We start from the raw sequence: 24273 nt of genomic DNA, 5'->3' as shown, positions 1-24273 counted from the left end.
AGGGACCCTGTGGGTTATCTAGCTGAATTCCCTCCAGTGCAGGAATCTCAACTAAAGCATCACTGACAGATAACCATCCAACCTCTGCTTAGAAACCTCCAATGAAGGAGAATCCACCACATCCTATAAGACATGAGAAATAAACATGAGGCTGCTCTTTTCAGCAGCAGCACTCAGCAATATTGCAACATCCACTCCTAGTCCAATGATGGTGGTTCCCAATTAGCTAAGTATAGCAGACCCCTCCCCTTCTTTTTCAAAAGCTAACCCCCTACTTTTGGAAATCATGGTATCACATGACCCACGCAAGATGCCACCCCCCGTCAAAAAAGCAGGCTGTCCCAGACAGTTGATGCGTATGTGCCATGAACCACCAATTGGGAACCATTAGGCTAGGACTTTGCAAATAATTATTTGCCCCACTTCCAACACAGTTGTCACAGAAAAACATCCTACAGATGTTGCTGGGCTCCAGGATTCATATTCTCACCATCCCTGACTATGGGCCATGCTACCTGGGGCTGACAGAAGCTGGAATCCAACAATGTCTGATGGCTACACACTAGCCACCCCTAACTTGAAGTAACAAAGTAAAGCAGAGAGGGAAAACATGTTTTACATAATGAGGGATTCGATATTTTGTTGCTCTGAAGCTTTAAGAAAATTCCCAGGAATGAGTTCTTGACAAAAGGAACAAAAATAATTTCCAGTTTTATCCCAGTTTCACTGAAATTACAAGTTTCAATGCTTCTAGATAGCGTGTACAGGCAGTATCCTAGCTAAATTTTAATATACACGGTATGCTGTTAGAATATTTCATAATTTATGGAATAAGTTACCTTTAGGCAAGCTTTTCATATCAACTTCATTTTCGGAGTTTTCATTTGAAACATCTTGATTTGTGGTTTCATCTAAGGTCTGTTCATCATCTGAGCCAACATACTTTGTTACAACTGTAGGTTTCCTGCATGAGCAGCAGACACATATATTTATACTACAAACAGTACATGTGAAGCCAAATTATCTCCACTATTTATCAAAACATTCTTTTAGATAACAGAATCTAGTGAATAGTATTATATAGATAGGCAATATAATGGCCAATGAAACTGAGCTGTAAGACGTGCAGATTACAAACACTGAAAATATAATGCCAAATTTACATAATGCTGTATTAATTACCCATTACTATTTTTATTAGTATGTGTACTGTTTATATGCCAAAGTGGCTTATAACTAAGAAAGTCATATTTGACCCATTTTTGAAAGCTTAAAGGCTGACTGAATTACATGATTAGAAAAAGAAAACAAGAAATACCGCTATCTATACCTTCATTTATTAGTTCATTCATTCAATTTATATACCACCTGGAATAAGCATAGGCAAACTTGGCCCTCCAGATGTTTTGAGACTATAATTCCCATCATCCCTGACCACTGGTCCTGTTAAATAGGGATGATGGGAGTTGTCCCAAAACATCTGGAGGGCCGAGTTTGCCTATGCCTGACCTGGAGTATTAATTCCATATTTGTAGTGAATCTATTAAATATTTAGGTATGCCTATACCAAAAGATATAACTCAATTAAAGGTAACAGTAAAGGGACCCCTGACAGTTAAGTCCAGTCGTGGACGATTCTGGGGTTGCGGCGCTCATCTTGCTTTACTGGCCGAGGGAGCCGGCGTACGGCTTCCGGGTCATGTGGCTAGCATAACTAAGCTGCTTCTGGTGAACCAGAGCAACGCACGGAAACACCGTTTACCCTCCCACCGGAGAAGTACCTATTTATCTACTTGCACTTTGACGTGCTTTCGAACTGCTAGGTGGGCAGGAGCAAGGACCGAGCAACCGGAGCTTACACCGTCGTGGGGATTCGAACCACCAACCTTCTGATCGGCAAGCCTTAGGCTCTGTGATTTAGACCACAGTGCCACCCGCGTCCCTTATAACTCAATTAGTAATATGCAATTTAAATAAAATATAAAGAGAGGTTTCTTCAGATATTGATAGATGGGAATCATTAAACTTTCCTCCTTTGGGGAAGGTGACTGCTCTCAAAATGAACATTATTCCCAGGTTAATTTATATTCTAAGAGGAATCGTAGTTCATCTATCTGGAAAGTATTTTCAGAAAATAAAAAAATTTCTAGGGAGTCTTCGATTCTGAGAATATCTTTACAGAAAATGCAATTACAAATTAAGGAGGAAGGATTCATGATTCTGAATCTGGAGCTATATTATCATGCATATTTACTGTAAATGATGAAAGCCAACAATTGGTGTTACAGTGGTACCTCAGGTTACATACGCTTCAGATTACATATGTTTCAGGTTACAGACTCTGCTAACCGAGAAATAGTGCTTCAGGTTAAGAACTTTGCTTCAGGTTGAGAACAGAAATCATGCTCCGGCGGCGCAGCAGCAGCGGGAGGCCCCATTAGCTAAAATGGTGCTTCAGGTTAAGAACAGTTTCAGGTTAAGTACAGACCTCCGGAACGAATTAAGTACTTAACCCAAAGTACCACTGTATTTTTCCAATTTGGACAACTTTGGAATATACACATATAGCACTTTCGTTTGGATAAACGGTATGAGGATCAAAATACATTAGAACTCTGGTATCTCTGGAAATAATTAGAGTGGTATCTTGGTTCTCGAACTTAATCTGTTCCGGCAGTACGTTTGACTCCCAAAACCATTTGAAAACCAAGGCATGGATTCCGATTGGCTGCAGGAGCTTCCTGCACTCAAGCGGAAGCCACGTCGAACATTTGGCTTCTGAAAAACGTTCAGAAACCAGAAAACTTACTTCAAGGTTTGCAGCGTTTGGGAGCCAAAACGTACAAGTACCAAGGCATTCAAGAACCAAGGTACGACTGTATGTCTGTTAGAAAGTTATGGAATGTGATGCCTAATAAAAACAACTTGACCCCTTTTCCCACGGTAAATTGACTTTACGGAGAAAGCCATCAAAAATTAAGAAAAATATGGTGATAAGGAAAATTGGATGGACGTGGATGTATTGACTTTGGATCAACTGAAATATGACAATGAATTTTTACATTGTGTTATGAGATAAATATCAGCTATCGGATGTAATTCAATGGCAATATTTACAACTACAACATTTTTTAACAATTATGTTTGGACCAGCAGCATTTTCAGCTTCTGAGACACCTGAGATACTAAAAAAACTGGTTAAATCCTTTAGAACTAAAAAAACCCATGATTACTTTTTAAAGATATTTGTTACAAATAAATCAATTTCATATGGAGATGTTAAGAAATGAATGGAATAAAGAATTGGAGGTTCCTATATTGCCTTGACAATGGGAGTGTTTTAACTTCTATAGCAAGAGTGTCAATGAACCTTAAATCATTACTTACACAACAGAAAATAATATTTAGAATTTATTGGTCTCCACTACGTTTGTATAGAAAAGGACTGTCTTGAGACAGCAGTATGTTGGAAATAATGCTTCTTTAAAACACACATTTTTAAAATGTCCTATACTTACTATGTTTTGGAAAAAAGTAGTGAATTATATAAATATGTCTGTGCAAAAAAAGCTAAAATTTTCAGATGATAATGTTCTTTTGAACTACATACCTACTATATGGAATTTGACAACTGGACAACGTAATTGAATTCTCCGTGCCCTTACTATGGCCAAAAGACTGATATTGCTGCACTGGAGCGATAAATGTATGGCTCCACTTATTCAATGGATTGAAGCTGACTACTGTTGCCACCTATGAGCAGATTGCTTATTGACGTAGACTTTGCATGGATATGTATAATGAAATTTGGAACTCATTTATACAAAATACAGTAGGTTTAAAATTGTGTTTGCTAACTGTTAACATTTGTTTTAGTAATATACAACACTTCTTTCTCTTTCTTCATTTTTTATATAAAAAACTCACTTTTTATGTTTTGTATTTAAGTTTTTAAAAATAAATAAGAATTTAAGGAGGGGTTATATACCACCCTTCTTCCAAGGATCACAGGGCAGGTTACAGTATAAAAACAGAAAAATATGTAACATAGTAACATGTACTATTTCTTAATCCACCATGGATTCTAACAGACAATGAGTTGTTCCTTCAGACTCACTGTAGCAAGCAATTCAAACTGGTAAACAGAATATCAAACTAACCTTTTGGAACGTGGTGAACATAACGATTTGGACTTTTCAGAAGAGCTGCTACCCTGAATATGAAAGGGAGAGGAAACACAAAATCGCAAGTCATATACAAGTAAACATCCCTATGCATGCACATCAATTTATAGATAACTTACTATGAAGTTTAAGGACAACTCTACCCTACTTTTATATATGTAAATGTAACTAACTGGGCTTGTGCTTTAGATATAAACTATAAAATGCAATGGAATTAAATAATTGTATAAAAGTAAACACTAGACTTCAAATCTTGATGATCTTACCAACTGCTTTCAGCCACATTAATAAAGTATAGCAAGGGCAGGAAGGTTTGCACATCTGTAAATCTCATACAGGAAAGCACTGTCCATATGAACAATATAGTTTGCATGAATATTATGAACCACAGGCCAGAACATACAATCTTTCTAGGTTAAGTAATCCTAAAATCAGTAAAATTATCATCCTCCACAAAATTAAAAGTCACAGTTGAGATGCTTAATGGGCACAAACAATTTATTAAAATTATTTGTAAGAAGAAAATTGCCTCTGAAACAAAAAACCAGAAACCAATAGCTGGATCTCATAAAAATGAAAGAACTGAAAAAATACTGAATTTATATGCTGAATATAAGATAATTCCTCAAGTTTTCAAAATACCAAAAAATAAAACCAAGTTATTATTGTTGTGGTTCATTTGTTATCACTGGCTTATTAAAGCTGCACTATACATCCTGGGAATTTCCAAATTATAAACAAAATTATTTCTAAATAGATACTCTATACAAATTCACTCTTACACACCATGGAGAAAGTAACCTAAGCAATCTGAGCTCATATGAAATCGATCACCACTTTCCACAACTGTTTTTCATTATTATAAACTAAGCTACTAAATTGTTCTTACTTCTTCCCTGCAGTTTTCCATTGGAGTTGGAACTGGAGTTGGAATATTTTCCGTCATAGCAAATTTATCTGTAAGAAACGGAAGGAATCTGTTCACCCGTAAAGATGGATAGTAATGATTCAAAATACACAAAACAGCAACAATGCATATAACCACACTGTAGGCAAAGTACTGTACTATCTTCCACAAACAACTCAAACAGATCCTGGCTGGGTTGTATTTATTTAGTACTAGATCAAATCAGAAAGAAACACTAAAAACCAAGGATTCTCTTCAGAAAATAAAATCAGATTGTCACAGAGTACCTTTAGAAAGTGACAACCAACAATGCAGGCCGATTCCCCATTTCCCTCTGGAAAAAGTGGGGGACAAGGGAGAGAGAGAGAGAGGAGTGTCAGCTACTAATGAACAAAGGGGTACTTCTTCCCAAAGGTGCACAACAGTACATGCTCCCCCCACCCAGTGTTTGAAACTCCCCTTGTTCTAGGTGCATTTTGCAACAGGGAATTTCATTAGTGCGAGCTGTTTCTGAGCTCTGGGTACAGTATTGCGCCTAAGATTTCAGATTAAACCTGAAGAGTGGAAGGAAGACCTTTTTCTGCCTCCCCTCTTCCAGCTACTCTCTGAAGACTAGAGAAGAGAATATTAGGGGGGTGGGCAAGTGAAAGACTAGACCGTTTGAAAAATGAACACAATATTTTAGCTGCAGTTCATTCATTTTTAGCTTTGCATTCTTGTTATAAAAAAGTATGCATAGACATTTCATTCTTGCGGCCATAATCTAGGTTTAAGGTGCCATTTAGCTTCTGGCTTTCATATCTCACTTTCTAACACTGCCCCCACCCTCCACATTTCCATGGCAACCACATTTTTTGCTTAGACAAAAATTAATCCATATCTGCAATTTGTGGAAAAGAGTGATTCTCCAATGCAAAAACAGATGGTCATCATTTTTAGCACCAATATTTGCATAAAAATGTAAATCAGTCAGACTGTTATTGTTTACAGCCAAGGGCAATTTATAATGTAAATCAAAAAACAAACGCAAGAATAAGATAAATCATTCAATTTTTCAGAACTGCAAATTATCAAAAATTAAAGTTATAAAGTTCTCCTGATTATTTACATTTTAAAAATACCCTTGACAGGCAACAGAATTTTGAGTCAAAAAGGTTCAGCATAACTTTCTCATTGCTAGGACATATAAGGCTACTCTGAAAGTAGCTTTATATGTTCCTCATTTACCCAGCTTTGGGAATGCAGTGCAAGGGCTCTGTATTGTGCCGGAGCCCTCATGTCTCCTTCCCAAAGGTGGGCATATTTATTAATAAAGTGAATGATTTAGTCATATTGGTGGCAAGATCAGCCAGAATGAGCAGTTTAGGATGCAGCTGATTCCTGGCTAAGCCAGCATTAAGTCTTCAACTCCAGCTCAGGAAAAACACACAAGCATAATTTGCTCATCCTGGCTCAGTCCAGCTTAGTGTAAGGCCCCAAAAGGTGTTCCAGGAGTGTAGCGATACCAGAAAGGAGGTGCTTAAGCTGGATCTGAAGCCTGTTCAGCTCAGTAATGTGACCCAGCCTATAACACTATTCAAAAGGCTTGTTTTCCATCCACCAGGCTTAGGCACAGCAGCGGGTTGGATCTGGTGCAGATTAACTTATACAAAATTACTCTGCACAAGGTTACTCCCTAAATTACAGATGCCTAAACAATACATCAAAGAAGGTACAACTCACCTCTCAGAGTCATCAAGAATTATATTTCAGAACTAAATAGTTTTGCTGAATGGCATGACAGAATGAACATACAAGGAGCACAGATCTGAACAGGCTTTAAATAGTAAGGCTGTTTTACCTATAGTTAATCTTGGAGGAGACTTTGCATCCTCAGATTCTTCTGATGAGTGAGCCAAAAAGTCATGAAGCTTCTGCACCAATGTAGTCAACTTGCTTTCACTGTTTAAAAAAAAATGCACCATTTGAATGTTTGCCTTTTTGTAAATATTGTCAGTGTGTAGCAAGGTCTATTTCCATTATGACATGCAATCTCAAACTCTCTCAAAAATAGCAGTGTCCAGTTTTTGAGACATCTCTTGGGGGAGTGAAGGATGGGGGAAGAAACAAACTCATTCTGTTCTCCTGTCTTCCAAGGTCTACACACTTGACTGCTATGCATGTTCTATCTACCTCCTTGGAATGTTCTATGCCCCAATATCTGAGAAGCCTAATGACATTCTCGTCAAACCATTTCAGGGTCAGGACTAGGCCTGGGTGATGTAGCAACTTATCGCCCAGGATCAGTATGAGGAACAGACCACAATGAAAGCTTCACTCAACAATATATCACTGGCGAAACTGCCGCTGCTCCTAAGACCCTCTGCTGTTGGCTACTGTAGCCTGGTCCAACTTCAGGGAGAAAGGTGCAGAGTAGCCTGCCAACCCTGCACGAGCGAAGGCAACCTCAGAAAGGAGCCCTGAGACAGGGACATCAGGGCTGGCTCAGGAGGTGAGCAGCAGGCTGGAGTCAACTGCATTGGCCCCAGCCCACCATACGTTTGGGTGAAAGTGCCTCAGCTCCCGCGATGAGAACTAAAGCAGTTTCACCCCAAACACGATGTTTGGCTGATGATACATTGCAATGTTGAAAACCTAACATTGCCCAGCCCTAGGCAGGACCAGTGTTAGAAACTCAAATATATGAGCTAGGTGCCAAATGGCTCCTTAAACCACGGTTACTTTCACCAAAACGTAATGTCTAGTTGCCATTTTGGAGCCAGAAGGCTCAAAAGTTGTATCTTTCCATTCAACTTTTTGGTTCCTGAAATTCATTCTGATTGTACAGATAAAATATCATGGATAGAATTCCAAAAATGTGTTGGTCTGTGAAAACCGGCAAAATCCAAGGATCCCAAGGTATGAACCTCCAGATAGTGGAGACATCAGGTACCATCCTGGTGCCCAGGCATCTTCAATTGGTCACAAGTGGCTGATAGCCATGTGCAAAATGCACTTGGTGCCTGGTTAATTTCCAAAGCCGGTCAGGACTAATTCTGACAAGTTAAATCAACAAAGAACAGTTCCATCCATGGACACTCCAAAAAGTATTCAACAAAATTTAACAAATGTACCCCTTTTGCATGCAGTGTCTGCAAATATGAGCATATAACTGGGGTGTGAAATTTCTCTGTGTGCAGAGCCCACCACATGGATCAAGAGCTTTAAAATACAGCTTCTGCTACATTATCATGCCCATAATAATAATAATAATATATTTATATCCCGCCCTCCCCAGCCGAAGCTGGGCTCAGAGCGGCTAACAACAGTAAAATAATACAGCATTCTAAAATCAATTCATTATAAAATCAGTTCAAATCAAATTGATGGCAACCATTGGGTTAGAGTTCTGTGAAGAATTACCAAAGGAGAGGGTCAGGCTGTGCCTTGGCCAAAGGACTGGTGGAACAGCTCTGTCTTGCAGGCCCTGCGGAAAGATGTCAAATCCCGCAGGACTCTAGTCTCTTGTGACAGAGCGTTCTACCAGATTGGACCCACAGCCGAAAAAGCCCTGGCTCTGGTTGAGACCAGCCTAACCTCTCTGTGGCCTGGGACCTCCAAGGTGTTTTTGTTTGAAGACCATAAGGTCCTCCATGGGACATACCAAGAGAGGCGTTCCCGAAGGTACAAGGGTCCTAGGCCGTATAGGGCTTTAAAAGTTAAAACCAGCACCTTGAACCTGATCCTGTACTCCACCGGGAGCCAGTGCAGCTGGTAGATAACTCCTCTTCCAAGAATAATCTAGCTGAGGATGAAACACAATCTTAACATTTTTCTCAAAATATAACATATGAGAACCACTCTAATCAGCACAATAAATAATAACAACAACGATTTGAATCCCGCCCTCCCCGGCCAACGCCAGGCTCAGAGCGGCTAACATCATAAAAACAACACAATATGTATAAAAACAGACATCAATTAATTAAAATACAAGTTAAAATCTTGTGGTGGCAATTATCAGGTTGGAATTGAGAGTGGTTAATATTTGCCAGGACCAAATATTTCCACTGAGCATACAAGGACCTGTGACCAGGTTGGGGGCCTCCTTCAGGTTTAGTTTATACAAAGGAAAGTAAGTCAAACTGCATCCTGCCCAAAGGCCTGGGGGAACAGCTCTGTCTTGCAGGCCCTTAAGAAAGATGTTGAATCACGCAGGGCCCTAGTCTCTTGTGGGAGAGCGTTCCACCAGGCTGGGGCAACGGCCGAAAAGGCCCTGGCTCTGGTCGATGCCAGTCTAATTTCCCTGGGGCCCGGGATCTTCAAAGTGTTGTTCTTAGCAGACCGTAAGGTCCCCCGTGGGGCATACCAGAAGACGCAGTCCCGTAGGTACGAGGGTCCTAGGCCATATAGGGCTTTAAAGGTTAAAACCAGCACCTTAAACCTGATCCTGTACTCCACCGGGAGCCAGAGCAGTTGCTACAGCACTGGGTGAATGTGATCCCATGGCAGAGACCCCGTAAGGAGTGTCACCATGGCATTCTGCACCCGCTGGAACTTCTGGGTCAGCTTCAAGGGCAGCCCCATATAAAGTGAGTTACAATAATCAAGCCTGGAGGTGACCATTGCATGGATCACAGTGGCAAGGTCAGGGCAAAAGAGGTAAGGCACCAACTGCTTAGCTTGGCAGAGATGAAAAAATGCCACCTTTGTTGTAGCTGTAACCTGCACCTCCATAGAAAGGGAGGCATCGAAGATTACACCCAAACTCTTGACGGAAGGCGCTGGCACTAATTGCGCCCCCGCAAGGGATGGGAGTTGGTCCCCCCAACCCCATATCATTCCAAACCAGCCAAAGGACCTCTGTCTTTGAAGGATTTAACTTCAACCGGCTCCCACGTAGCCATCCAACCACAGCTTCCAAACATCTAATCAGTGTGTCTGGGGCTGAGCCGGGATGGCCTTCCATCAACAGATAAGAGCTGGGTGTCATCAGTATACTGATGGCAACCCAAACCAAAATTCCGGACAAGCTGGGCAAGGGAGCACATAAAGATGTTGAAAAGCACTGGGGAGTGAATTGCACGCTGCAGTACTACACACACCAAGGAGTAGTGCGACAACAGCTCCCCCCCCCTCCACCCTCAGTCCCCAACCAGAGAGGAATGAGCTCAGCCATTGAAGGTCTGTGCCCCGAATCCCCATGTCGGTGAGGGGGTGGTCTAGAAGTTCATGGTTGACTATGTCAAAGGCTGCTGACATATCTTAAAGAATCAACAGCCCCGACCCGCCTCAATCCAGCTGCCTACAGAAGTCATCTGTTAGGGCAGCCAGAGCCGTCTTGGTCCAATGACCAGAGCAAAAACCGGACTGGAATGGATCCAAAGCCGATTTTTCATCTAGAAATCCGCCAAGCTGTTCAGCAACTGGTCTCTCAACCACCTTACCCAGGAACAAAAGATTCAAAACTAGGTGGTACAGTGGTGCCCCACAAGACGAATGCCTCGCAAGACGAAAAACTCGCTAGACGAAAGAGTTTTCCGTTTTTTGAGGTGCTTCGCAAGACGAATTTCCCTATGGGCTTGCTTCGCAAGACGAAACGTCTTGCGAGTTCTTGCGAGTTTGTTTCCTTTTTCTTAAAGCTACTAATAGCCGCTAAGCCGCTAAGCCGTTAATAGCCGCTAAGCCGCTAATAGCCGTGCTTTGCAAGACAAAAAAAACACAAGACGAAGAGACTTGCGGAACGGATTAATTTCGTCTTGCGAGGCACCACTGTAATTGGATAGATCTAAAGGATCTAATGATGTTTTATTTAAGAGCAAACACACCACTGCCTCCTTCAATTCCCCAGGGAATGTCCCAGAGCCAAGGGACAAATTGATGATCTCACCCGGGGGGCCCGCACCTCGTCTGGACATGCTCTAATCAGCCAGGACAGACACGGGTCAACAGGTGGTGGGCTTTCTGGCACAGAGGAGTTTGTGCACCTCGGCTGGGAGTATCCGGTTGAAGTGGTCCAATAGTGGACCCAAGGACACTCGAGGAGCCTCCAGTTCCATTATTGTATCCAAATTGGCAGGGAGGTCACGGTGGAGCGTCAGGACTTTTTCCACAAAAAAGCTTGCAAATGCCTAACAGCTATGCGCTTGACTCATATTTAAATTGGCTGTCCCTCTAGGGACATTAGAGACCTAATTATACTAAAAAGTTGCGCCGGGCGAGAGCTAGCGGGTGCAATGGAGGCTGAGAAGTAGGACTTCTTAGCAGCCTTCACTGCCATCTCATAGGTTTTCATAAACGCCCTATAAGGTGTTCTTGAGGCTCAGTTGCGGGCATCCTGCCATACTCGCTCTAGCCGTCTGAGGTCCCGCTTCATTTTCCGGAGCTCCTCAATAAACCAGGGGGGACAGTTTCTGCGGGGTCACAGAGGGCGCCTAGATGCGATCTCATTGATGGCCGCCAAGAGCCGGGTATTCCAAACCTCAACAAGCTCAGTCAATGAGTCGCCAGGGGGAGCAGGATCCCACAGGGCCTGATGGAATCTATCAGGATCCATCAGCCTCTGCAGGCAAGCCCAAATAGGATCGCCACCTAAGCAAGATAGGAGCGGGAAGTCAATCCTGGCTTTCAGAGCATAGTGATCAGACCATGGCAGCTCCATAGTGGGGGATGTGATCACATCTACGCCTGCACCGAAGATCAGGCCCAGCGTGTGACCTGCTTTATGTGTGGGGCCTGAAACAAATGGAGAGAGCCCTAGTGTCGCTGTGGAAGACACCAGATCCAGAGCCTGTAAGGAAGGGGTGGCATCCACATGTACGTTGAAGTCCCCCAATACCAACAGACTGGGGAACTCCAAGGCCCAGGCAGTCACCACCTCTAGCAGGTCTGACAGGGTGGCTGCTGGTACACTAGGTGGCCAGTACACCAGCAAGACAGCCAAGTTCTCCTCAGAACCCTACACCAGGCTAACACATTCAATGCCGGGGATCAACGACAATGATTGAGGCCTGAAAGAACAATCTTCCCGGATTAACAATACCAACCCAACCCACCCCCGACCCACAGTCCGCAACTGGTGGACAGAGAAACCTGGGGGCGCAATCTCTCGTAAGATAACTGTTTCTCCTTTGCACACCCAGGTCTCCATTACACAAGCCAGGTCAACCCCCTGCAAGGTAAAGAAATCTCAAGGGTGGCGCTTTTGTTGCCTATAGACCTGAAATTGCACACCACCAGTGATGGAAGCGGGTGGTCCTTGCTCACCCTACCTTCGTCCCTGGGGATGGGGCGCAGGTAGAAAGGGGTACAAGCATATCCATATCTCATACCCCTTCGCCTACAAGATCTGCCCCCACCGCCATACCTCCCTTGCCCTTCCACGGTAGTAATTCCAAGCCCCATTATTGCCTCCTTTGATAGCATTGGTGTTATTATTAGAGCCTTATAAGCTGTAGTGGTGAGTATGGGGCCCACCCCCAGGCCCAAGGTGGAGAATGGGCTTCAAGGGGGAGCGGTCCTCCCCAATACTCACAGGCAGAGCAGCAGCAGCTCAAATCTTTCTTCAAACTATCTATTTTGGGAATTTAATTTTGCTTGTTACTTTGTATCTATGATGGTGATTGGCCAATATAGAGCAAAAAGAAAGCAGAGACACTGGAAAGAAGAAAAAGCAACTCAGTACCCAGGTTCTAGATATCCCCCAATTTAATCTCTGCTGGTTGTCAAAAGGAAGAGCCTATGGAAACATTTTAAAGCATTCTGTCTATAGATAAAAAATAAAAACATGAAAAAGGTATGGCAAAGAGATGTAAAGCCTGCTGGTAAGGAAGGAACACCAGTGTAAATAATAATCTATTTACTTCCTCGTATTCTGGTTTCACTTAAGGTCACACCTGTGCTGGGGATAGTAGTAGCCGTCTTAATGATCTGATACCCTCTCAATGGATGTCCAAAAAACCGCACCCAAATTCAAGTAATTAGACTATCTGTAAGGTTCAGGAAAACATTCTGAGGTTGACTGATTATTTGTTTGACCTCAAAGCACTGCTGGAAGGACCACAGGGCAAGGGGCATTGCTGAAAGCACCAAACAATGAAGTCACCAGGCTTTGACCTGTGCCATGATATCCCCTTCCTGTACCATGTACATGATAGGAAGGTGATGAAGCTTCAGACTCTGCTGCAGGAAGCCCAGGTGGGTGGGTGGGTGGGTGGACAGCCAGACAGGACAATCTAACAGACAAACCCATCTACTTCCCCTGTAACAAAAAGGGTAAAGTGGGTTACAGATAAAAGCAAACAATAAGATTGGGAGCTGAAGCAATTTCCTGAAAACTAGAGCTTACCTACTATGAGCTTTTTGTGCAGCAAAGGTGAGCTGAGGGGGTGGGATAAGGGAAATGATAATTTATAAAGTTAGATATGATGTGGAGCAAGTGGGTGGCTGGAGACATTTTTACTCCAAGTTTACTCCTGACGAGAACCCGCTCGCCATCCGTAAATAATCAGTCTCACACCATGATGGGTTGCAGAAATCTGGCCGCAGCTCTCTCTAGAAGCTGCTGGAGCACAGCCTTTATTGTGTAAAGTCAGAAAGATACAAAATACAAGGAATCCCACTTGTTCTCAGCCAGCAGATAAGGGCCATTGCACTAGACCACGTAGACCATCAGGCTATGTTACGTGGACCAATCATTAGGACAGCATGAGCTGTCCACGTGTTGATCATGCTCCAAGCAATGCTTTCTGCTTATGAAATCATCCTTGCAATAATAAACTTTTGCCCATGCTCTTATGGACAAATGACCATATTCCCACATACTCCAAAGCAGTTCTAGATTTTAGAGCCACCTGTCATTCTTTAGATGACAGGAACACTTCCAAAAGAACTGCACCAAGCTAACCTCACTTAGAGGCCCATGAAGCAACACAGTGCAAGAGGGCATGCCTATATTGCATATCTCCAGTGTTCAAAATTCCCTGAATGCCAGGGGCATTTCGCACCCAACAACCATCCAATCATGACTTAGTTGAGATTTCTCATACCCTGACTGGTGCCTGACTTTTCCACCATCTAGCTGGCTGGGACTTCTCTGGAACAAATCAGTTTTCCTCTCTCCCACCCCCAGAGAGGATGAGCATGTCCAAGCACAGGGAATGAAGGGGCCACCACTATCAGAGGGATGGAGACTGAGACAGAATGAGACTGAGAAGTAGCAGGCAGGTGGCATTTGTGGGGAGGGGGAGAGTTGTTTCCAGCCCTGATCTGGTGCCTGCTTTTTTTTCAGAAGACCCAAGTTCAATGGGGCTTCCCCCAAGCAAAACATGCATGGATTGGGGACCTGAATGGCTAAAACCATTTGTGTGTGTAATTATTAAGGCTAGGGTGAAAGGACACGTCACTATTTTGTTATAAAAGTAGTGATTTTTTAAAAAGTATTTTCCCACCAAAAAGTGTGAAGACGACAACTTTTGTCCTCTCCATTGTGTCTTTACCCTGTCATCCAAGGACAGAAGGCGGGGGGGGGGCATGCTTGGGAAATGTGCCACCACACTTGGTGAAAAGATAGAGAATATATTCCAGGGTTTTACTTCTTCGAAATCCCCTCACAAATCCATTCTTTTATATCTCTATTCTCCCTCCCAATTCTCCCATTTTTTTCTTTTAGGATTTGTTTAGTCGTTTAGTCATGTCCGAATCTTCGTGACCCCATGGACCTTTTAGGATACATATATGTATTAAGAGTGCAATGGATATAGCAGGGAAAAATATTAATCTCCCCACTCTCCCCTATTTCTGCAGGTGTGGTGACTATTTTCATAATTCATATTGGCAAAAGAGAGGAACCAGCACTTTATTAAAATTAATGCCAGTAGACTCCTTTAGACTCCTCCCCCTCAACCTCTTTTCCCAACGAACACAAATTATTTCACAAGCAATTGACCTAAATCCATTTACTTTTACAAATATTATTATTAAATGAGTGGTTTGCATAATTAGGTTATCCAGAAATGCTAAGGAGAACAAGAATCTCCTACTTCTTTCCAAGATGGATTTTAGGGCGAGTAGAGAACAAAAGGAGATAAAGAGGGGGAGAAGAAATCCAGTTAATAAAAACAACAAGTCTTTCCAGAAGGCACTTTGTAGATTTTGTGCCAAGCAGAACTGATTTGTCCAGTTGAGAGATGGTGAAGGGGAATGTTTAAAATATATATATAGTATTGTACAGTGGTATCTCGGGTTAAGTACTTAATTCGTTCCAGAGGTCTGTTCTTAACCTGAAACTGTTCTTAACCTGAAGCACCACTTTAGCTAATGGGGCCTCCTGCTGCTGCCACGCGGCTGGAGCATGATTTCTGTTCTCATCCTGAAGCAAAGTTCTTAACCTGAAGCACTATTTCTGGGTTAGCGGAGTCTGCAACCTGAAGCGTATGTAACCTGAAGCGTATGTAACCCGAGGTACCACTGTATATGGATATATGGTGCGGCTTTTGGGAAGTGGAGCAGAACAAAACAGTCGCCAGTTCTTCCTTGATTTAGGATGAGCCCATTTATTGAAATCAACTGTTTCTCTTCTTGGGGGCAGGGAGTGGGCTGAGGAGGGAGGAGGAGGAGGAGGAAAAAAGAAAAAGAAACCACATTTCTCAAGGCTCTGTATGCAGGCAACTCCCCATTTACGTGCATTCAAGGCATGCACAACTGCACGTGTGAATCACTGCAAAACTGGAAGTGGCACAAAAAGGGGCAAAAATGGCCCTAAGAGAGTATGACAAAGGCAAAAATGGTGCAAAAATAGCATCTAGCATTGCCAGGAGCCTTGGCAAGTGCAATACAGGCGCCTCTGCACCTATCTTTGAGACCTGTAGAGAGTTGGAAGTTTGAACTAAGAGCTTTGGAGGGAGCAACTGTGGTGGAGTTTGGGTTTTTTAAAGGGTTTCCAGAGGTTCAGAGTGTGTTTGCAGGCTTTTTCAATGGTGCTCCCAATATGCGCAATTTCTCTAAAACGCATGATGCCTCGGAACATAACCCCAGTTTAAATGGGGAGGTGCCTGTACTTAAGCTCTCTCCCAGTTTTCTCTAAGCTTAATTTAAAATGGAAGGGGTTGGGGGAAGAGAAACCTTGGCAAGCAAAGGCAATCAAGGTTTTCTGTAAGGCAGAGAATTTTTTTAAATTTGTTCCACTTGTGTTTGGTATGTTAGCATGCGGGGATGACGGGGTTTTGAGACACGCAAAACGGCTAAGCCTTTTCTTGGGGGGGGTGAAGCAGCATGGCGGGATATACAGCGGTACCTCGGGTTACAGACGCTTCAGGTTACAGACTCTGCTAACCCAGAAATAGTACCTCGGGTTAAGAACTTTGCTTTAGGATGAGAACAGAAATCGCGCAGCGGCGGCGCAGCAGCAACGGGAGGCCCCATTAGCTAAAGTGGTGCTTCAGGTTAAGAACGGACCTCCAGAACGAATTAAGTTCTTAACCCGAGGTACCACTGTAGTAGAAACTCAGGTATATAAACTAATCGCCCAATGGCACCTTGAGTTACGGGCACCACAACAGTGGTGTCTAGGTGTCATTTTATTTTTGCAATGAAATATTATTACAATCATACCTTGGTTCTCAAGGGACGCGGGTGGCGCTGTGGGTAAAACCTCAGCGCCTAGGACTTGCCGATCGCATGGTCGGCGGTTCAAATCCCCGCGGCGGGGTGCGCTCCCGTCGTTCAGTCCCAGCGCCTGCCAACCTAGCAGTTCGAAAGCACCCTTGGGTGCAAGTAGATAAATAGGGACCGCTTACCAGCGGGAAGGTAAACGGCATTCCGTGTGCTGCGCTGGCTCACCAGATGCAGCATGTCACGCTGGCCACGTGACCCGGAAGTGTCTGCGGACAGCGCTGGCTCCCGGCCTATAGAGTGAGATGAGCGCACAACCCTAGGGTCTGGCAAGACTGGCCCGTACGGGCAGGGGTACCATACCTTTACCTTACCTTGGTTCTCAAATGCATTGCGGCTCAAACGTTTTGGTTCCTGAACGCCGCAAACCCAGAAGTAAGTGTTCCGGTTTGTGAACTTTCTTTGGAAGCCAAACGTCTGACGTGGCTTCCAACTGAGTGCAGGAATCTCCTGCAGCCAATCAGAAGCCGTGCTTTGGTTTTCGAACATTTTTGAAGTCAAACAGACTTCTGGAATGGATTCCATTTGAGAACCAAGGTACGACTGTACTATTATTATTATTAATTTCATTTATATACCGCCTTATATTTCAAAGAAAAATATCAAAGTATTTTACATCACATTCAAACATCTAACAATCAAGAATAAAACAAATCCAAGCTTCAAGAAAAATATTTCAGATCATTCTCTAAGTGGTATTTTCTTTCCCCATATTGATTTACCTACTTAATTTATATAGCTGCCCCACAGAAGTACTCTAGGAAGCTCACTGGGTGATCTGGGGCCAGTCACAGCCTCTTAACCAACTTCACAAAGTGGTTGTAGGGATTAACTGAGAAGGAGGCTGAACTTTGTACTCCTTGGAGAAAAAGATAGGATATAAATGCTGTAAATAAGCTCTTCTGCTTACCTGCATAGGAAGCCTGGGGCCAGCCAGAGATATCAGTCACCATGCAGAGATCTCCACATGGTCGGAACTGGACCCGCACCAGTTGTTGGTCCAATTGAGGATTTCTTACACTGTAGAATAGTCATCTAGGCTTCTCTTCAAACTATTACAGTGGTACCTCGGGTTACATACGCTTCAGGTTACATACGCTTCAGGTTACAGACGCCGCTAACCCAGAAATAGTGCTTCAGGTTAAGAACTTTGCTTCAGGATGAGAACAGAAATCGTGCTCCAGCGGTGCGGCAGCAGCAGGAGGCCCCATTAGCTAAAGTGGTGCTTCAGGTTAAGAACAGTTTCAGGTTAAGTACGGACCTCCGGAACGAATTAAGTACTTAACCCAAGGTACCACTGTATATAACTTCTTCTAAACAATATGTATTTTTGGGCTCTCTAACAGCCGGAAGATAGGGCAGGATGCAAACTTACAAATAAATAATTAAGTTGGTTTCTTTACAGGAATAGTATTCTTTTGTTTTACCATGTTTCTACCAAAGTCCATTAAAAATTGAAGATACTAATAACACACAAGATGATTACTGCACTCTTTTTCAAAACATTGACCATACATGTTATAAGAACTATGTAATTTCCATTATTAGCAATTATGAAATTCAAGACCTTGTGGGAACAGATTCCTAATAAAAACTTGCAGGCAAAGATTTATTTCTAATGTATGGTATGACTTCAGCTTCCCTTACCTTTGCACCTGCTGGCCCTATCATCTCAGTTCAGTTCATTTTCTACTTGTTTATGTGAGCTACCTCCCATCCCAAACCAGCAATCAACTTCCAAGTGTGCCTTGTTTGACTCCTTTTCTTCCTTTCCAAGGGTTGTCTACCATTCTTTTTCCACAGAGTACAGCAACTTTACCAAAGGAACACATTTGTGTCTGCCACAAACCCCTATAACAGCTCGGTCTATTTCCAGACCCTTCAACACCATCACAAAAACCCCTAGTGGATTACAACCAGGGTGTATTTGATTTAAATCAATTTAAATCACGACTTAAATCACTACAGTGGTACCTTGGGATGCGAACGGGATCAGTTCCGGACCCCATTCTCATCCTGAATGGAATGTAAGACGTGATGGCGCGTCTGCGCGTGTCGCGTTTTGCCGTTTCCGCGCATGCGTGTGATGTCATTTTGAGTGCCTGCACATGCGCGAGCGGCAAAACCCGGAAGTAACATGCTCCGTTACTTCCGGGTTGCCACTGAGTACAACCCAAAAGCACTCAACCTAAAGCACATTCAACCCGAGGTATGACTGTAGTTAGTAAGACTTGATTTAAATCACTGGTCAGTAAGACTTGATTTAAATCATATTTTTTTACAGAAAGACTCATTCTTGCTGGTATAATCTTAATATTTACAACCATATGAAGGTTTCATTTTTGGAAGAATAAATTTTCAGAGTAGGTTTTAGAGATAACAAAAATGGTTATACTATTAGAAATACAGATAATTATGAAATTATTGTGAGGTTTAATAAGTTAACTGTTTGTATTTGGACAACTTTTCTGCTGTACTTTATTGGAAGAAGAAAAAGAATCATTTCCTTAATAACAATTTAAACCATTTATTTAATTAAAGCAATAACATTATAGCGTATGTATCCATGTTTGTTAACTGATGTGGTTAAACATTTTTTAATTAAAAAAAACTAAGTCTGAGTTTTAGCACACATGAAAAACTTAAAACAAATCCATATTTCCTGATGAAAAGCCTTTGGACTATAATGTAACTTAAATAGAAAACTATCTTTAGAAAGATTTTTTTCTCCAGAAGCATTTTATTTTAAAAATCTGATTTAAATAAAAAAAATCCTTTTTAAAAAATCATTGATTACAATGATTACAATATAGATAAGGGTGGTCCAACATGCAAACCAGTTTTTAGCGGCCCTCCATCTCCCCACCCTCTAGCTCCACCCAGGGCAGCATGAGCAAGGCCAGTGGAGAGCGTGTGCCACAGCCAAAGGCGCAAGCTACTGCTGCTGTTCCTCCACCACCGCTAGAGATTGTTGGAGCCGCCAGGCTGTGCTCTTGGGCCAGCTTGGAGCCTGGCAGCATCCCTAGGCTGCCAGGGCTCCAGAGCAACACAACCTCCCAGGGAGCAGGTGATTTGAGTGCAGACAGTTCCAGGACACTAGGAACTGCTGCAGTGGGAGCCATCCTCGCGTGGAGTTCGACTTGGCTGGGCTGCAGAGATATAAGCCACCTAGCACCCCCAAAGCTGGGCTTCAGACAGCCAGGGTTCATTGAGCTGGGTGCTTTGGGTGGTCCCTTTGGATGCACAGCCATCTCTGAAAGGTTTGTGGGGAGCCTGCAAGGGGGGGGGAGCCTGGGGCACCAGATACCATGGGCTGCCTCCCTCCCTGTACCAGATTTGATCTTCCAACTTTAGCGCCCAGTTGGTGGTTTGGGGCAGGCATGGCAGCCTCTGGCCCAGGGACTTTGGGGGAGTGTACACCCCCAAAACCCTTCACCAATGGCAGGCAGGCAAGATGGTGCAAGCTTACCGCCTAGGCACTGAGGTTGCCATGCCTCTATCTTAGCAGCAGCAGCCACCACCACCACTGCTGACACTTCTGGAATTCTTTGTCAGGCAGACTGCTTTGGTCTTCAGGGGGAGTATTTTACAGGTAGGCTGCAAAATCATGAAGTGGGAGAGAATGGAATTTTGGTACAGATAAGAAGTGCAAGTGTAGGTGTGTGAACATGTTTCAATACAGAAGAACTCAGTTTCTTTTCTTTTTTTTTACAATGCAGATAAGTCTGAGCTTTAGGATTCACCAATCGGTGTGGAAGAGAAAAGAAATTATATATTTATACAGTGGTACCTTGGGTTAAGTACTTAATTCGTTCCGGAGGTCCGTACTTAACCTGAAACTGTTCTTTTTTTTTTTATAAATATTTATTAAGATTTTTTAAAATACAAAATGCAAAAATGATAAACAATGTAACATGTATCATAACACATTTTTCAAAACTTCTTTGGACTCCCTCACGTCTCCCACTCCCACTTACATCATTGTGACCTTTTTCCAGCAATTTATCATCTTGTTTACATTCTTAAATCTCGTTCAATTAATTTAATCTAATAATTCTCCAAAAATTTTATATTTTCCTCAATCTCAAACCTGAAACTGTTCTTAACCTGAAGCACCACTTTAGCTAATGGGGCCTCCTGCTGCTGCCACGCCGCTGGAGCACGATTTCTGTTCTCATCCTGAAGCAAAGTTCTTAACCTGAAGCACTATTTCTGGGTTAGCGGAGTCTGTAACCTGAAGCGTATGTAACCTGAAGCATATGTAAACCGAGGTACCATTGTACACTCTCTCTCAACTGTGAATACTATAATTTACGATAGGGAAATATAATTCCATGTGCAGCCAACTTGTAATGGTCACATTGTGAAATACTTAGCACTACACACAAACCACAAAAACTACATCACACACTTTGTACATATGAAGCATTGCACATATTTACACTCTGAATAATTTGTTGTTGAACAAGAATTTACATACCAGCCATCTATCATCAATTGTGATACAACAGAAAGAAGCCTACAAAGAACTATACTGCAAGGTTAAGAGGCAATGGAAATAAGAGTTCCAAAGAAAGCAACTAGACATGATGTAATTCACACAATTAGCAATTATGTTAACCATTTTTCCCAGAGTAAATAGCCATGCAGTAGGAGGGAGATCCAATTCAGGTCTGCAGCAGGGTACCCCACCCTCCACCAGGGTCCAGATCCAGATCCGCCCTCCTTGCCTCCCCATTACTCTAGAAATAAGCTGGAAAAAGAAGGAGAGGTTACTCTCTTAGTAAGCTGTTGCTTCTTTGGTTTGTTGCTTGCATTTACTGTATTGTTTCATTTTATTATTTCATGTTATTATGCTTACTGTAATAGTCATCTTACTATTCTGCTGGGGACATAAAGTTTATATACAATGTGTGAAATATTTACTTACATAATTTGCAAATAAATTAAATTTAGAAACCAATGTTTTACAATACAGTATAAACAAAGCACAAGCACTAGTTCAAAACAAGCACACAGGTAAGATAACCAATAGTCAACCTAGCATGTACATGTGATGAATCATCAGTATTTTAAAGAGCAATGTACATTTATTCACATATCCATTTCAGATCCCATTTCCAAGCAACCTCTTAATAACTTATTCAAAATGTTTCCATGACATAGATAATGTGCTCTACTATGAATTATTATGCTCGGAAGGGAAAATAGCATCTCTCATATGAACCAATATATGAACCAATATATCACATTAGCTAAAAAAAACAGGGCAACAAATCTGGTATGCTTTCCATGCAAACAACTGGTCGCAGAGCACACTTGTGGTGGTTAATAATTGCTATTACGTATAGGTGTGTTTTTGTGTGTGAGTACTCTCTCTCTACTGCACATGTAGGTAACTATGATTTCTTCCAACTTTTGCACAATAGCACTTACCACCAGGTAGGCAACATGGAACTACAACCCCACCCTCTCTGTTACCCTTCCAAAGATGCCAGGACTGCAATCTGTGACTCCTCCAGATGTTGTTCAGCTGCAACTTCCAGCATCCCTGAGTACTGACCACGTTTTGAGGAACGTCTGTAACTCAGTAGTAAGGCAGTTGCCTTACATAGAGAAAGCCCGATGGTTCAACGCTGCCCAAGCCGCTCCAGGTACAACTGGGCAAGATTCTTGCCCAAAACAATGGGCAGCTGCTGCCAATCCACACAGAGGCAACACTGGGCTAGACGACCCTCCCCACAACTCAGTACAAAGCAGCTCCCTAAGCATGGACGTGGTCTGTAGCTGGGTGGCAGAACAAAAGTGTCCAAATTCAACCCTCGACATCTTACCCTAATCTGAATCTCCGGAGGGCTACTGGTGCAGTCAACGTTGCGCTACCGTGCACCGGTAGCACAGCACGAGGCGGCTTCCTAGCATAGCTGTCAACTTTTCCCTTTTCTTGCGAGGAATCCTATTCGGAATAAGGGAAATTCCCCTTTAAAAAAGGGAAACGTTGGCAGCTATGCTTCCTAGGCGATACCCCTATTTAAAAGGGCGCCGCAAGGTCTCTGGGAAAACGTGTGCAGAGGCCGCCGATCAACATCAACCATGCCGCCGGCCCCCCGACGACCGAGGCCTGGTTCCGGCAAAAGACAGGCCGCTCAGGAGTCCTCTGAGCAGCGCGCGCGGTTGGGTGGGCGTGGAAGGGGACCCGCAACTCTGATCAGTGACCGGCAAAAGGGGGGGTGGCAGGGAAGGGAGGGGACGGGTGGCAGGATCTGCGCAGGGAGCCCCGCCCCTTTCCTCTGCAGTGGCCCCGCCCCTTCGCCCGCCAGGGGAAGAAAACGGCCTCTCAGGAGGGGGCGCAGTGGAGGGGGGAGGGGGGACGTTCGGCTCAAACTGAGCATGCGCAGGCGGGAAGGGAGACACCCGGCCCTCCCCAACCTCCCTCCCTCCCCCACCCTGAGCTGCCGCTGATAAAATGACCTCGAAGAAATGGCGGGAGGAGCCGGCGGGAGGGGGGTATTGTCTAATCTGTCCTCCCGCGCCCTCTCGGCAGGCCACGCGCGTGAGGCAGAGAGGGCGATCGCCCCTCAGCTCCGGCTCCTCCCCCACCCCCCCACGCCTTCCCATTCCTCACCGCCCGCCATGGTCGGGAGAGTAGCGAGGCGCCGCCGCGTACCTCACGGGCTCCGCAGTCATCTCTCCCCAGCTCCTGTCACTTTCGTTCAGGCCTGTAGAAGGCGAGCTTCAAGCTCTGGTGGGAAACAAAGCGACTGGCGCGGCCATCCCCATCGCTGCTGTCGCCATCTTGTCGGCGAGTGTGAGACCAGCCTCCTGCCGCCTTCCCTCGCCCACTCCGGTGCGCCTGATAGGTTCCCGGAGGCCCGCTTCTTTTTTTTTCATTGGACGAGGCAGAGCTCAGTCTGTTGCTAGGGTCGTTTGCGTCATCCGGGCATCGTCGCCACTCCGGATTGGCCCCAGCAGGAGCTGCCGTCATTCAAACCTGCGCATGACGTCATGGCGCGGGACGTTAGGCTGCCTCGCTCGCGCTCTGCGCTTGTGTAGCTTCAGCTCTCCAGCGTTGTCGGAGAAGGATGAGTTGAGCTTTTGACTCTGCGGCCGCACTGTCACCTGCTCTTTCCTCATCCCAAGTGAAGGTCAGCCGATTCATTTTGACCTCGCCAGAAACTTGCTTTCCTACAATACGTAGGGCCGTGGTTGTTGCCTTTTTGCAATTTTCCTTTATTGTACCGTTTAATATTCTGTGCAATAACATTAAGAAAAATAAAAACAGTCGAACACTGCCCATAACTACCCTATAGTGGCTCTTTTGTGAGAGATAATCCAGCTAGAGTTTTTTAGGTTTTTCAGATCTCATTTTTGTTTATTGCAGAAACTGTTTCCCTACAGCATGTAGCTACAGTTGCTTCTGTGTGTTTGGAATTTTCATTTATTCATTCTATAATTGTACAATAAATTTTAGAGAGGAAATAAAAGTCCAGCACTGTCCATGACTACCCCATAGTGGCTCTTCTGTATGAGAGA

The 24273-nt window shown here is 43.7% G+C and overlaps 1 protein-coding gene across 6 annotated transcripts in view; it reads right to left on the bottom strand.

Moving 5' to 3' along the window:
• Positions 1-24033, bottom strand: part of ATRX (ATRX chromatin remodeler) — a 93357-nt gene extending 69324 nt beyond the window's left edge. For 2 of the 6 annotated variants that reach the window (XM_079961184.1, XM_079961186.1), the window contains exons 1-5: positions 23366-24008; positions 6932-7032; positions 5074-5141; positions 4161-4213; positions 840-964 (exon numbers count right to left, since the gene is read on the bottom strand). In XM_079961184.1, coding sequence (XP_079817310.1) covers positions 840-964; positions 4161-4213; positions 5074-5141; positions 6932-7032; positions 23366-23427 — 409 coding nt within the window. In that variant the 5' untranslated portion in view covers positions 23428-24008. Of the gene's footprint in view, positions 1-839; positions 965-4160; positions 4214-5073; positions 5142-6931; positions 7033-23365 lie in introns of all 6 variants that reach the window. The other 4 variants (XM_079961189.1, XM_079961185.1, XM_079961187.1 and 1 more) reach the window with 4 other exon arrangements.
• Positions 24034-24273: the final 240 nt, after the last annotated feature.

Source organism: Podarcis cretensis, assembly GCF_951804945.1.
Source record: "Podarcis cretensis genome assembly, chromosome: Z".
NCBI lineage: Eukaryota > Metazoa > Chordata > Lepidosauria > Squamata > Lacertidae > Podarcis > Podarcis cretensis.
This window is presented reverse-complemented; position numbering and strand designations above follow the sequence as displayed.